Source organism: Arachis hypogaea, chromosome 10 (genome assembly GCF_003086295.3).
Source record: "Arachis hypogaea cultivar Tifrunner chromosome 10, arahy.Tifrunner.gnm2.J5K5, whole genome shotgun sequence".
In the NCBI taxonomy this organism is placed as follows: Eukaryota; Viridiplantae; Streptophyta; class Magnoliopsida; order Fabales; family Fabaceae; genus Arachis; species Arachis hypogaea.
Window position 1 is genome coordinate 97,624,076 of NC_092045.1, and position 16,870 is coordinate 97,640,945.

At 38.3% G+C, this 16,870-nt stretch overlaps 1 protein-coding gene across 1 annotated transcript; it reads left to right on the forward strand.

Annotated features, from left to right (window-relative positions):
- Positions 1–14,715: 14,715 nt before the first annotated feature.
- LOC112716061 (protein OXIDATIVE STRESS 3 LIKE 1) lies at positions 14,716–16,304 on the forward strand. Its single transcript, XM_025767915.3, has 2 exons — positions 14,716–15,354; positions 15,529–16,304. The coding sequence occupies exons 1-2, from the start codon at positions 15,128–15,130 to the stop codon at positions 16,028–16,030; spliced, it is 729 nt and encodes a 242-aa protein (XP_025623700.1). The 5' UTR covers positions 14,716–15,127; the 3' UTR covers positions 16,031–16,304.
- The last annotated feature ends 566 nt before the right edge of the window (positions 16,305–16,870 follow it).

Genomic DNA, 16,870 nt, shown 5'->3' on the forward strand with positions numbered 1-16,870 from the left:
AGTACTTGGCATCTGAAATTAATTTCTTTCTTTGCACTCTGCTGTACTCCTGGGGTATGAACCTCACAGCTTTATAGTTTGCAATATCTGCAAACCATGGAGCTTCCTGAATGGCAAAGAGTTGCTCATCTGGGAAGGTCTCAGAGATCTCAGTAGAAGGGAGGGACGCCCCAGCTACTGGTTCTAGTCGGGACAGATGATCAGCTACTTGGTTCTCTGTCCCTTTTCTGTCTCTTATTTCTATATCAAACTCTTGCAGAAGCAACACCCATCTTATAAGTCTGGGTTTTGAATCCTGCTTTGTGATTAAGTATTTAAGAGCAGCATGGTCAGTGTACACAACCACTTTGGATCCCACTAGATAGGATCTAAACTTGTCAATGGCATAGACCACTGCAAGTAACTCTTTTTCTGTGGTTGTGTAATTCTTCTGTGCGTCATTTAGAACACGGCTGGCATAATAAATGACGTGCAGAAGCTTGTTATGCCTCTGTCCCAACACTGCACCAATGGCATGGTCACTGGCATCACACATTAGTTCAAATGGCAATGTCCAATCTGGTGCAGAGATGACTGGTGCTGTGACCAGCTTAGCTTTCAGGGTCTCAAATGCCTGCAGACACTGTGTGTCAAACACAAATGGTGTGTCAGCAGCTAGCAGGTTACTCAAAGGTTTTGCAATTTTTGAAAAATCCTTTATGAACCTTCTGTAGAATCCTGCATGCCCCAGAAAGCTTCTGATTGCCTTAACATTGGCGGGTGGTGGTAATTTTTCAATTACCTCTACCTTTGCCTTATCCACCTCTATTCCCCTGCTTGAAATTTTGTGCCCAAGGACAATTCCTTCAGTCACCATAAAGTGACATTTCTCCCAGTTTAAAACCAGGTTCATCTCTTGGCACCTTTTCAGGACAAGTGCTAGGTGATTAAGACAGGAGCTGAATGAGTCTCCATATACTGAGAAGTTATCCATGAAGACTTCCAGAAATTTCTCTACCATATCTGAGAAGATAGAGAGCATGCACCTCTGAAAGGTTGCAGGTGCATTGCACAGACCAAAAGGCATCCTCCTGTAGGCAAACACGCCAGAAGGGCAAGTAAATGTTGTTTTCTCTTGGTCCTAAGGATCCACTGCAATTTGGTTGTAACCTGAATAGCTATCCAAAAAGCAGTAATAATCATGACCAGCTAGTCTTTCTAGCATTTGGTCTATGAATGGTAAAGGAAAATGATCCTTTCTGGTGGCTGTATTGAGCCTTCTGTAGTCAATACACATACGCCACCCTGTGACTGTTCTTGTAGGAACCAGTTCATTTTTTTCATTATGAACCACTGTCATGCCTCCCTTTTTGGGGACAACTTGGACAGGGCTCACCCAGGGGCTATCAGAAATAGGATAAATAATCCCAGCCTCTAGTAATTTAGTGACCTCTTTCTGCACCACCTCCTTCATGGCAGGATTTAGCCTCCTTTGTGGTTGGACCACTGGTTTGGCATTATCCTCCAACAGGATCTTGTGCATGCATCTAGCTGGGCTAATGCCCTTAAGATCACTTAAGGACCACCCAAGAGATGTCTTGTGTGTTCTTAGCACTTGAATCAGTGCTTCCTCTTCCTGTGGATTTAAAGCAGAGCTTATAATCACTGGAAAAGTGTCACCCTCTCCCAGAAATGCATATTTCAGGGATGGTGGTAGTGGTTTGAGTTCAGGTTTGGGAGGCTTATCCTCTTCCTGAGGAATTTTCGAAAATTCCTTTGTTTCCTCTGGTTCTTCTTGATCAGGTTGAGCATCCTTGAAGATGTCCTCAAGCTCTGATTCTAGGCTTTCAGTCATATTGATCTCTTCTACCAGAGAGTCAATAATGTCTGCGCCCATGCAGTCATTTGGTGTGTCTGGATGCTGCATAGCTTTTACAGCATTCAACTTGAACTCATCCTCATTGACTCTCAGGGTTACTTCCCCTTTTTGTACATCAATAAGAGTTCGTCCAGTTGCTAGGAAAGGTCTTCCTAGAATGAGAGTTGCACTCTTGTGCTCCTCCATTTCCAGCACCACAAAGTCAGTTGGAAAGGCGAATGGCCCAACCTTGACAATCATGTCCTCTATTATGCCTGATGGATATTTAATGGAGCCATCAGCAAGTTGGAGGCATATCCGGGTTGGTTTGACTTCTCCAGTCAACCCAAGCTTTCTGATAGTGGATGCAGGTATTAGATTGATGCTTGCTCCAAGATCACATAGGGCTGTCTTGGTGCAGGCACCTTCTAATGTGCATGGTATCATAAAGCTTCCTGGATCTTGAAGCTTTTCTAGTAAGCTTTTCAGAATGACTGCACTGCATTCTTCAGTGAGAAACACTTTTTCAGTTTCTCTCCAATCCTTCTTATGACTTAAGATTTCTTTCATGAACTTAGCATAAGAAGGTATTTGCTCAAGTGCCTCTGCAAACGGAATCTTTATTTCAAGAGTCCTTAGATAGTCTGCAAAGCGGGCAAATTGCTTATCCTGTTCCGCTTGGCGGAGTTTTTGAGGATAAGGCATCTTGGCTTTATAGTCTTCAACCTTAGATGCTGCAGGTTTATTCCTTACAGAAGTGGTTGAAGAAGCCTTGTTAGAGGGATTACTGTCAGCACTCTCAGGTGTCTGATCTTCCCTTGGCGTCTGAACGCCAGGATTGGGTGGAAAATGGGCGTTTAACGCCAACTTTTCCTCCTTTTCTGGCGTTTGAACGCCAGAACTGGGCAAGGAATGGGTGTTTAACGCCAACTTTCCTTCCCTCTCTGGCGTTTGAATGCCAAAAGTATTCCTCTCTGGGCTCTTACTGTCCTCAGAGGGATTTTGAACAGTGGGTTGGTTATCCTCTGTCAATTGTTCCTTATTTGGCCTTTTGCTCTTTTGAGCAGTGTTATTCAGTGTCTTCCCACTCCTCAGTTGAACTGCTTGACATTCCTCTGTTATCTGTTTAGATATTTGCTGTTTTGCTTGATTCAACTGCAGTTATATGTTCTTGTTAGCAACTTTAGTTTCATGGAGCATCTCTTTAAATTCTGCTAACTGTTCTGTCATCAGGAGCAATTGTTGATTAAGCTCAATCATCTGTTCTTGAGGATTAGGGTCAGTGACTACTGTCATGACTTCCTCTTTTGGAGAGAACTCATTGCTAGAGTACAAATATTGATTTCTAGCAACAGTGTCTATAAGCTCTTGAGCTTCTTCAATTGTCTTCCTCATGTGGATAGATCCACCAGCTGAGTGGTCTAAAGACATCTGAGCTTTTTCTGTAAGCCCATAGTAGAAGATGTCTAACTGTACCCACTCTGAAAACATTTCGGAGGGGCATTTTCTTAGCATACCTCTATACCTCTCCAAGGCATTATAAAGGGATTCATTATCATCTTGTTTAAAGCCTTGGATGTCCAGCCTTAGCTGTGTCATCCTCTTTGGAGGGTAAAAGTGATTCAGGAATTTGTCTGATAACTGTTTCCATGTCTTTATGCTTGCTGTAGGTTGGTTATTCAACCACCTCTTAGCTTGATCTTTTACAGCAAATGGAAACAATAATAGTCTGTAGACATCCTGATCTACCTCTTTATCATGTACTGTGTCAGCAATTTGTAAGAACTGTGCCAGAAACTCAGTAGGCTCTTCCTGTGGAAGACCGGAATACTGGCAATTTTGCTGCACTATGATAATGAGTTGAGGATTTAGCTCAAAGCTGCTTGCTTTGATGGGAGGTGTACAAATGCTACTCCCATATGCAGCTGTGATGGGGTTAGCATATGACCCCAGAGTCCTTCTGGACTGATCAATCCCACTCAGGTCCATAATGGATAAAGGGAAATGATATGGATTGCAAATAGATAAATTTTGTTTTTTTTTTTTTTGAATTAACCGAAAAAAATAAAACAAAAACAAAAGGAAATTAAAACAAAAAAAAAATATTCGAAAATTAAAAAGAAAATAAGTTCAAAGCAAATTGAGAACTGAATCAATTAGTTAATTAAAAAGATTTTGAAATCAGCAATTAGGAAGATATGATTGAAAAATTTTATGAAGAAGATTTTATTTTTGAAATGAGGAGAGAGAAAAACAACAAAATGACACCAAACTTAAAATTTTTAGAAAATCAAACACTAATTTTTCGAAAATTTCAAGGGAAAAACACAAATAGGACACCAAACTTAGAATTTTTACGGATCAAAAAGGGACTAAACACATGCAAATTCGAAAATTTAAAAGAAAAACAAAAGCATGCAATTGACACCAAACTTAAAATATGAAACTAGAATCAACTAAAAGACTCTAAACCAAAAAAAACAAAGCAGTCCTAATCTAAGCAACAAGATAAGCCGTCAGTTGTCCAAACTCGAACAATCCCCGACAACGGCGCCAAAAACTTGGTGCACGAAATTGCAATCACACTTTTGCAATCCCGCACAACTAACCAGCAAGTGCACTGGGTCGTCCAAGTAATACCTTACGTGAGTAAGGGTCGATCCCACGGAGATTGTCGGCTTGAAGCAAGCTATGGTTATCTTGTAAATCTTAGTCAGGATATCAAAGATTATCAGGATTGATTGTAAAAAGTAAAAGAACATAAAACAGGTACTTGAATTGCAGTGATGGAGAATAGGTTGAGGTTTTGGAGATGCTCTGTCTTCTGAATCTCTGCTTTCCTACTGTCTTCTTCTTCAAACACGCAAGGCTCCTTCCATGGCAAGCTGTATGCAAGGGTTTCACCGTTGTCAGTGGCTACCTCCCATCCTCTCAGTGGAAATGTTCAACGCACCCTGTCACGGCACGGCTATCCATCTGTCGGTTCTCAATCAGGCCGGAATAGAATCCAGTGATTCTTTTGCGTCTGTCACTAACGCCCCGCCTTCAGGAGTTTGAAGCTCGTCACAGTCATTCAATCATTGAATCCTACTCAGAATACCACAGACAAGGTTTAGACCTTCCGGATTCTCTTGAATGCCGCCATCAGTTCTAGCTTATACCACGAAGATTCCGGTCAAAGAATCCAAGAGATATCTACTTAATCTAAGATAGAACGGAGGTGGTTGTCAGGCACACGTTCATAGTTGAGAATGATGATGATTGTCACGGATCATCACATTCATCCGATTTAAGAACAAGTAGTATCTTAGAATGGAAGCAAGCATGATTGAATGAGAAACAGTAGTAATTGCATTAATCCATCAAGACACAGCAGAGCTCTTCTCCCCCAACCATGGGGTTTAGAGACTCATGCTGTGGAAGGTACACAAAGAAACGTGTAAAGTGTCATGAGGTACAGATACAATGTCAAAAGATCCTATTAATAGTAAACTAGTAACCTAGGGTATACAGAAATGAGTAAATGACGTAAAAATCCACTTCTGGGTCCACTTAGTGTGTGCTTGGGCTGAGCAATGAAGCATTTTCGTGTAGAGACCTTTTCTGGAGTTAAACGCCAGCTTTTATGCCAGTTTGGGCGTTTAACTCCAAGTTTTATGCCAGTTCCAGCGTTAAACGCTGGAAATTCTGAGGCTGATTTGCCACGCCGATTTGGGCTATCAAATCTTGGGCAAAGTATGGACTATCATATATTGCTGGAAAACCCAGGATGTCTACTTTCCAACGCTGTTGAGAGCGCGCCAATTGGGCTTCTGTAGCTCCAGAAAATCCACTTCGAGTGCAGGGAGGTCAGAATCCAACAGCATCTGCAGTCCTTTTCAGTCTCTGAATCAGATTTTTGCTCAGGACCCTCAATTTCAGCCAGAAAATACCTGAAATCACAGAAAAACACACAAACTCATAGTAAAGTCCAGAAAAGTGAATTTTAGCTAAAAACTAATAAAAATATACTAAAAACTAACTAAATCATACTAAAAACATACTAAAAACAATGTCAAAAAGCGTATAAATTATCCGCTCATCAGAGGACATTCCAAGACTGGCCGAGCTCGACCCCTAAGACGACCATACACACAAACCAAAAATAGTGAACAATATACTAACATTGGATCTATTTTTTCTGCAGATGATAACCAAAGTCTTATCTGCCTACTTCAAAGTAATGCTGATCTTTTTGCATAGACACCCACTAACATGCCTGGAACGGTCCAAATATTATATACCACAAATTAGCAACAAACTCAGCCGTTCGACTTATTCGATAGAAAAAAATGGAATCTTGAAACTAAATGAAAGGAAGCGGCCCTAAAAGAAACTCAAAAGCTACTCGATGCAGGATTTATATGTGAAATTAGATTCACCTCCAAGTTAGCCAATGTGGTCATGGTAAAGAAAAACTCCGGAAAGTGGCGCATGTGTGTCTACTTTATAGATCACAACAAATCATGCCCGAAGGATTCATACCCATTACCAAATATTGACAACTTGGTGGATAACACTTTGGGTTTTCAGGTCCTGAGTTTTATGGACACCTATTCCGGCTACAATCAAATCCAAATGCATCCCAAGGACCAAGGTAAAATAACTTTCATAACTGATCAAAGTCTTTTTTATTATAAAGTAATGACCTTTGGACTTAAAAATGTAGGTGTAACATACCAGAGTCTAATGGACAGTATTCCAAGAACAAATTGGTCGAAACATGGAAGTTTATGTCGATGACATGGTCGTAAAATCAGAATCCAAACAAGCCCACCCGGATGACCTTTTCGAAGTCTTCGAGCAAATAAGAAAATACAACATGCGATTAAATCTCGAGAAATGTCCATTTGGAGTACATGGCAGCAAATTTCTTGGCTTCATGCTGTCACACAGAGGTATAGAAGCAAACCCCGAAAAGTGCCAAGTTGTACTTCAAATGAGATCACCGAACACTGTTAAAGAAGTTTAATAACTCACCGGACGCTTAGCTGTGCTATTAAGGTTCTTGTCGGCAGCTGCCGCAAGATCGTTTCATTTTTTCAACAGCTTATGAAAGCAAAGAATTTTACATAGATGGATGCTTGCAAAAAAATGTTCACATGTTTTTAAAACATCTTGAGCTCGCCACCCATCCTCCAGAAACCACAACTTGGTAAACCTATTTATTTGTGTCTCTCAGTTTCCCCTCACGTTGTTAGCTTTGTATTTGTCACAGAAACAGGAAAAGAATAATATCCAGTATATTTTGGAAAAACTCGCTTTCGCCTTACTAATCACAGCTTGTCGCCTACGTCATTATTTTCAAAGCCATCGGATTATAGTTCGGATGAATCAACCGCTACGCCAAGTGCTGGCATGACTAGATCTTGCCGAAAGACTCATCAAATATTCAATTGAACACTCAGAATATGACATCTCCTATCAATCAAGAGGCTCATTTAAAGCTCAAAACCTAGCCAATTTTATCAGTGAGTTTACAACAAAATAGGTCACAACAATATGAGACTTATATGTTACTGGCACGTCAAACAACGAGGGATGCGGAGCTGGCATCATCTTAAAGCATGCCAACGGCATTTTTGCTAAGCAGTCAATCAAATTCTCATTCTAGGAAAGTAACAACCAGTCCGAGTATGAGGCATTGCTTGCTGGTATGAGGCATTGCTTGCTGGTCTATGGCTCGCCAGAGAAGCAAACATCAAGCACATCAGAATACATTGTTATTCCCAATTAATCGTCCAACATGTAAGTGGCAATTTTCAGGTACAAGATAACTTTTTAGAACAATATTTGAATATAGTAAAGAACCTACAACAATTTTTCCAACATTTTGAAATAGTGCATATACCTTGGGAACAAAATAACCGAGCTGATATCTTGTCCAAGTTAGCCATAAGTATAACACAAGATACTCCACCAACTCCATACCAGCTGACACTTGGAAATCAAGTATACATAATAAAAATGTTATGAGTTTATCACAGGAAACAAATTGGAAACACCCCTACATAGAATACCTTAAAACAGGAAAGGTACCTACAGCCGATAAGCCAGGAGTTTTAGTAGAAGGGCAAGATACTTCACAACCATCGGAGACAATCTATAAAAGAGAGGATTCTCTCGACCATTACTCAAATGTCTCGGCAAAACTGAAGCAGATTTAGCAATAGCCGAGGCACATGACGGCATATGTGGTACATATATTGGAAGACGTAATCTGGCCTTAAAACTGTTGCAAGCAGGATACTTCTGGCCCTCAGTAAAGAAGGATTGCATGGAGAAAGTGCAACACTATGACAGCTTCCAACAATGTGCTTTAATCATCCATACTCCAGTCGAGCTTCTACACACCACCGAAATTAGATGGCCTTTTCATAAATGGGGGCTTGACATCTTCGGACCTTTTCCAATATCGACCAGCCAGGTAAAATTCTTACTAGTAGCTATAGATTACTTTACAAAATGAATAGAAGTACAACCACTTGCCAAAATGACCTCGGATAAGGTACGCTCTTTCATTTGAAAGTTTTTAATATGTAGATATGGGTTGCCTAAAGGTATCAATCCTGACAATGGTTGGCAATTTACCGATAAGAAAACATGTTCTTCTTTAGCAAACCTTAATATCAAATATCATTTTTTCTCTCTCGAGCATCCACAAAGTAACGGACTCGTAGAGGCAGCTAACAAAGTCATTTTGCAGGCTTTACGAAAAAAGCTAACAGAAGCTAAAGGACAATGGGCCAAGCTCATCCCTAAAGTATTATGGAGTTATAACATCACTCCACAATCCTCAACAAAGGAAACCTCGTTCTGACTAGTCTATGGTGCCGAATCCATGACACCAGCTGAAATTTCGCAAGGCTCACTTCGAGCCGATCTATTGGATGATGAAACCAACACAGCAACATGATTAGCTGCGCTGGACACATTGGACAAAGAACGAGATATTTCCAACATCAGACAGCAATCCATGCAAATCACAATAAGGCAAAAATATAACAAGAAAGTGCATTCGTGAGCATTATAAGAAGGAGACCTGGTACTCCAGAGAATTGAAGACATTCGAAAGCCACAAGGACATGGAAAGCTAGCTGCTAATTGGAAAGGCTCTTTCAGGGTAACAAAAGTACATGAAAGGGGAGCATACTCTCTACAAACATTAGCTGGAACAGACCTCCCCAATACATCGAACATATCATCGCTTCGTTTATACTATAAATGAAATCCTGTAAAAGACGGGGCAGAGCGGTACTCTTTTTCCTGGTCACGAGGTTTTCTCCCGCATAGTATTTTACTCGGATAGATTTTAACGAGGCCGATCACCCCATACCTTCAGCAATCAGAATGTTATTTGTCAATCATATACTATCAATAATAAAATTCCAATATTTGTCAAAAAATTCCTACTACCAACAACAAAATAAACAAATATTCATTACTATTCACAAAATAAATCGACGTAAAAGTTTGGCCAATATTCAAACTACAAGATAGAACCGACATCAAAGATTGGCCGAAATTCAAACAAGTTCATATCAAAAGACCAACATACAAGGTCCGCATAAAATACACTATAAACAAATGAGTCACTAAGACTTCTTTTCAACAATAGCCATATTCTCGTCCTCAGGTTCTCTAGCTTCATCATCAACTAACTTTCCGTTTACGATGATCTTGGTCATGTCCAGATTGCAAACATTAAACTCAGGTAAAACAGTCACCACATAACTCACAGCTCAATCAAAGCCAGAAGCGAACATTTCCAGCACTTCATTTTCCAACTCATGAATTTGGAAAGTTGTAACACCCTACCACACAAAGCATTATGCTTAAGTCATAAGACAGAGGTGGTGAGGTATTACGACCTCTATAAGTAAAATTATATATATTAATAGTGAAAAAGATTTTTAACTAGGAGCCTTTGAAGAGAAGGATAAAGCAAAAATTGTCAAATTGAAAAGTGTAACACTCCCGAATGCAATAACGTAAGCGAAACAGGATAAAAGATAAGCTAACACAGATATATATATACAAAAGAGTGCCAAAATACAGATATCAAAGCTCAAGACCTGATTTGCGAAGATATCCGGCCCGAGCACATAAGTATATACAGTTGTTACAAGTAGAAAGCACAATTATAAGTATATCAATCAACAGTCATATTCATATACATACTCAGCCATAAATCAATATTTATCACAACCATCCGGCTCATAACATAATTCATAACCAGCCAAAATTCATTAAAAATTATAGCCATTCGGTTCATGGCATATACAGCACTTCCACCATCATCCTTAATAACTCATGCAATCATTGTTACTTTTGATTCATCATTAATTTTCCCGTTACTTCATTCACAAGCTACCTTCCTTACAGCCTTAACTAAGCTTCATTACCCAAAAACTACCTATCATGCATTAAACAAGAGAAAACAGGGATCTAAACGTTGGAGGAATGTATTAAAAACCAAAAATCATAGTTGCAGAAAAATAGGGGCTCGCGTGCGCAAGGAGCATGGCCCATAGCATATGCTTGTGTCACGTGCCCCTTCTCGCGTGCACACCCTGGCAAAATTGGACTTCTTGCATACGCATCACTGGTTCGTGTACGCGAGCTCCTCAACCCAAATTGATCGCTCGCGTCACGTGCCATGTGGTCGCGTGCACAACCAAGAAAATGCCACTCTTGCATACACGACACACACCCTGCGTACGTGAGACCTTGAGGCCATATCCACTGGTTGCGTCGCATGTGTCCCTCGCGTACGCATACATAGCAGAAGTTTTGAAAAGTTACTAAGTTCAGAATTTTCAATTTTGTACACCAAATTTTGATTGAGCATAACTTCTTCATTTTGAAATATTTTTCCTCCGTTCTTCAAACGGCGTAAACATATTGGACCAAATTTTACTTCTAAAGAAGTTTGACACAAATCGGGGGTCCGGAGACCAAGTTATACTCCATCAAAGTTAGACCAAAATCACAATTTTCACAAAACTTGTAAACCTCCAATTTCAAACCATACAACTTCCAAATCCTTTTAAAACCAACCCAAACTTACCAATTCAAAATCAAACATTCTAAATCCACATAATCAACTTCCTCATTATATCCATATCCAACCAATTCTCCATTTTCATCAAGTTCCAACCCAATATTTTCTAATTTCACAACAATCAATATAACTCATTAAATATCCATATCAAATACCATATCAACTTCAAATTCATCAATCATTATACACAACCTAATCTATATCATGAACAATTCATACATTCATCAACAAGAGCACCAATTCATAATGTCCAAGGATATTAACCACGTGCATAACAATCAATTTTAAACCAAATCATCAACCTCAACAGTTCAAGTCCTATCCTAGGGTCACTAGCCTAAGTTTTCACATTACATTATATTTTAGATATGAAAAACCGAAACCACACCTTGGCCAATTTTCTGATCAAACTCGGAACACTCTCAATTCATTTATCCTCAAGCTTTCAAGGCCTCAACGCCTCACCAACAAATTTTCCAGCATATAGCTCTACTTCCAAGCTTTCCAAAACCTTAACCAAGCTCCAATATACATATATACACTACCTATTCCATAATATCACATTTAAACATAGCAACTTAATACCCATATACAATAAATCAAGAATTTCACAAGGGTTGAGAATTCTTACCGCACCCAAGGATCAAAGAGGCAAGACTAAGCATTTTTCTCAAGCTAATTGGATCTTATATCATCAAAGAGCTGAAAATTTTAACACTTTTACCCCATAATTTCAAAATCAAGGGCTGAGAAAACTTGAAGAAAAACGTATCTTACCTCTTACACAACTTTGTGGGCGTTGTAGAACTTGATGCCGCGGCCGCGTGGCTGCAAACGGTGCAGCAATCGGAGCTCCGGATCAAAAGTTACAAGGATTTGAGGATCAAGTGAGGGTTGGAGAAATTGTGATATATTCTTCTCTTCCCCAATGTGTTGCAGAGTGTTTTGCTTATGTGGGGTAGAAGAGGGTGCTGAGCCCTTTTGTTTAATGAGGCTTGGCTAGGCCTTAGGTCCAATACAGGCCCATTTTGCTTGGTCCGGCCCGTTCGGCCCAGTTTTGGGCCAAATTTTTTAAAATTAGTGTCGAAATTCTCGTTTTAATTTTCTCTATCATATTAAACCATGAAAATCATGTTTCTAATTTTTTTAATACATTTTAATTTATGAGTTAATTATTCATTAATTAACCGGGTTTTACAGAAGTCATCCTTCCTTTCTCATTATCGAAATTCTTCATTTGACTTGTAGCAACCAAATTTGATCTTGCAACTTTGTCACTTCTTCTTCTCTGTTTTTTATTTTTGCAGTAATATTAGCTATGACCTCATCTTTTTCCTTTAAGGTCTTCTCCAGATTTGCCAACCTCTCAGTAAGGGTCCTTTCCTCCACTCTAATGAGCTCCGTTGACCGACCTATACATAGCAGCCTCGAGGTAACCACCTGAAAAATACACAAGTTAGTCATGACCAAAGAAAGTACACATTAATAACTAAGAACGTTCTTAAGTACATACCTGCATATACCTCCCAACTGCCTCCTTATCCACCCTCTTCAATAGCCTAATATTGCCAGGGTGTTGAGTGCCCTTATCCGCTAACTCAATTATAGGGAATTACTCACTCAAAAGTGATTGAATGCTGAAACCATCAGAAAAACCATGAAGTCTTTTTTGTTTTTCAACAATAGCTCCAACTTAGTACCCACATCCAACTCTTTTTCTGACAAGATCTCCAAAAACTTCTTAGAATTAGGCCTTTTTCTTTTAGGTGGTGGCGGAAGAGCACTGGATTGAGCCGCATCACCAGCATTCCCCTCAACACCCATAGCCACACTATCCTTGTCCCCTCTCTTCTTTTGAGTCAAAAACGACTTTAACCGCGATGAGGTAAACGTCGAAACATTTCCACCTAACATAAAATCACGCATCCAAACATCAGAAAACCAAAAACAAAATATATTAAAAACATCGCTTAGAGCTTTCTCGTCTGCCTCCATTTTCAACATTTTAAAAATAGACAAACATTTACCAACCAAAAAGCATTAAATTCAAAAATTCAAAAATCAGTTTTCTTCATCACTCCTCTCTACTACCTCAAGAATTTGCATAGGTTCTAGGCACCAAAATAAAGGAAAATTTTTCAACCAACTCATCATCCAAAAAAAGGGATATTCAGTTTCAGAAGATCGAATTTTCACAAACATGACCTTAAAATTTTTAAATGAAGATTTATACAACAAAAAATGAAATTACTAGAAAAACTACTAGGATTAATCCAAGTACCCTTCCGAACATCTTTAGCTTGAAACTGTGAAAAGAAGACATTTAAAGAGGGAGAAAACTCAATAAATTCCATCAATTGTTCATAAGCTAGAAGAAAAGCCAACGAATTAGGGTGTAATTGTGACGGGGCACAGTTAAGTTGTGTCAGCACAGTACATTCAAAATAGAAAAATGAAAGTTTTAACTTTAGTTCTGTTAGAATAGGAAAGTATAAGGAAAAATAAGTCCAGTCCCTTCTCCTCTCACAAACTCTATCTTCTCCATTACACTAAAAAAACTCCAGTCTCCACACCAATATTAGTCCCATTTTTTACCCAACTATCACCACTAAATGAGAAAAGTGATTTTGTGTTATTAAACACAGACGCATGAGACTTCACATCCACATGTACTTAGTGATAAATATCATCTTTTACCGCCACCACTTTTTCCCTAGCCATAGAACACAAAAAGAATAACAGAGACAAAAATAGAGAGGCAATAATCTTTCAAACTCATTTCTCTTCCTTCAAGTAAACCCAGCAGATAAAAACTATCCCTTTCCAACAAATACCAAGTAATAAAATAGCAAATAGAAGTTTTATTGCACGTTTTGCAAAATAAACTATTTCTAAAACTGTTCATTTTCTATTGGCCAACGTGATAATGACTCCCTCGAAAAATACCACATGAAATTAAATGCACTTTATTTTGTACATTCTCAAAAAAAAAAAAAAAGAACCCAAGCTTATCCACAAATAAATGAAACGACGTATGTTGAGTTTAGGAACTCATGCTGTATAATCAAACCAAAGTAAAAACAACATTCCGAGATATATGAATATAACATCATCTTTTAAAATCTCAACTTGCTAAAAAAACGACCTATTATATATAACAAGCCAAATTTGGGAGTTATGGTCCTCTCCCCTTATATCTTGGAACAATTCGAATATACTTCGAAGATTTTTTAAATATTTTTAACAAATCGGACTGAGCATATGGACCACTTCTGCGAAATTTGTATATAAACTCGGATACTAAATAATAAAGCAGTTACAAAAATTCCTATAAAAAGTAACTACAAAAAAATCTATAAAATATAAAAAAAGAGATATAAAAAAAATACACACCAACTCTATTATTTTCTATTTTTTAAGATACATACTGATTTTAGCGTCAAAATATTTTTGTAAATTTTATGCTCCAATTCAAATTCTAAAAAATATTTATTATTATCTAAAAAAGAGGTCGTTCGACGTTAGCAGACGAGTTATACCTAAAAAAAATCCTCTTTGACGGAACATAATGTAAAACGGGTTTGAATTGACTAATTACATTGCTTAACCCGTTAATTCTTAACTCACACTCGGATACACATTGTTATTAAAAAAAATGTTTGGAGGCAAAAAGCTAACAAATCCCAATACGTTTACGAGAAGAATGCGAAGCACTGGATCACCGCACCCTTTTCAAATTTTAATATAGAATATTAAAAAAAAGGAAGGTAACTATGCTGACGTGTTAATGTGGAGTGGATGAGGATAAGGTCAGGCCTTCGCCTTCCACATTAACATAGCAAGAAAGAAAAGAACTCAAGTACAAGAAGAAACCCGGGATCATCCGTCCTTGGATACTTTATCCAATTTTCAGTTAAGATTAAGATTAAGAGATAAATTATTAAATAATAATAACAATTAACAATAAAGTGCAAAGCAAACCTAATTTATACTACTAAAATAAATAATTTAAAAGAAAACGAAAGAGATAAAAAGAGAGCACTCAGCAACATAACACAACGTGGTTAAGTGGCAACCCATTCTCTCTTTCTCTGTTTCCAACTAACGTTTTTGGTTTCTTCTTCGTTTCTGCATTTCGTATATCATATGATATCGGTGAATTTGGATAGTATAATTACAAAACTAACATGATGAACATTGAAGCATCATCAGCAGCGGTGCTGGATTCAAGAAAGGATGAACATCACGACGACGATGATGATAAGTGCTCATCTTCAACGACATCGTCGATCGGAAAGAACAGCGATGTGTCGTCAGAGAATGAAAGAATAGCAGAAAATGAGAATGAAGTTCAGAGTGCTTATAATGGCCCTTTCGATATGATGGACTCTCTTGAAGAGGTTCTCCCTATTAGGTAATCGTAACTGCCTCTGCTTTCTATTTTTTACCCTTCAGATATTGTTTCTTCGTCTTCTTTCTTTATGTTGTGTGTATTTGGCTTTATCCAGATGATATTATTGAGAAATTTTACAAAATATTTACGGTTTCCTTAAATCTAGGGTTAAAATGATGAATCTTGTTTTGGCAGGAGGGGGATCTCAAAATTCTACAATGGAAAATCAAAGTCCTTCGCAAGCCTAGCAGACGCTGCTTCTTCTGCGTCCGTCAAAGACATAGCGAAAGCGGAAAATGCTTACAGCAGAAGGCGAAGGAACTTGATGGCTTTCAACCACGTTTGGGACAAGTTGAGACGCAACGGTGGTGGAATCTCCAAGAGAACAATGTCAATGAATTCAAGTAGAAGTGCTCTGGCTCTTGCCTTTGCCGTTAGTAGTTACGATAGTACTAGTAGTTTTACAAGCGAGGACTCAAGTTCAAATTCAAGGTCGCCTACGCCACCGCGGTCGCTTCCGCCACTCCATCGCCGCAATCGCCTGTCCGGTGCCAGCACAGGCCCTTCCTCTCCTCTGCAGCGGAGTCTTCCGGCCTGGCGGTCCTTCTCCGTGGCGGATCTGCATTATTGTGGCACAGCCGCAACCGTCAATATGCCGGATTCCACCGCCCTAAGAAATGATGCAGCTCATCCATAGTATCACTAATCCTCCATCACCAGGGTAGATTTGAAGAAGGAAAAAAAAATGATAGTTCTTTAAATCTTAATAGGTTAGCTTAGAATTTTCGTTAATTAGTAGGTATGAAGACTAACTTAGATCGGTATTATAATGTGTTTTGCAGGAGTAAAAAAATATCATTTCTACGCTATAATCAACTATTAACATACTTATGTATAAATATATATGTAATTTAATTTATTTTTAATATATATTTATATTTTAATATATATTTTATATTGATGATGATTAATTTTAGTGTCCATATTATCTTAATAGCAACATTAAGCCGATGATGAATTTTCCCAACATATATATAGATCAGTAAAATTTGGCCAGATCCGACACAACATCTGGCTCCCAAAAAGCTATCATCTTCAAAAATTTCTTCAATAACATTAATGTACGGAGAAATTGAACAAATAATTTCACCGGGTAGCCAAAAGTCATGAACATCTGGCTGATAGATCTTACAGGGGCGTTTGACTAATGATATGGTTACTGAAATTTGGCGTTTAGCAAAAGTTAGGATGTTGGCAAGCGAAGGTCAATATCAGCACTACAAAGGAATGAAGGCTAGTTACCTGCCTAATCGTATATTAATCGCCCAACTATGCAATATCCATTACTATATCCATTACTGAAAGTAAAAAGCATCATCAAGAATTTAAACTTCCAAGCTCTAATGGATACGGCCTACTAACATGAGGCTTTTTTTTTTATTTTAATCAAGTTACAATGAGTTTCATATGTCAACCTTTTAGTTATAACTAGAATTTGAACCCAATATATTTTATAGCAAGGTATATATTGTTGTCA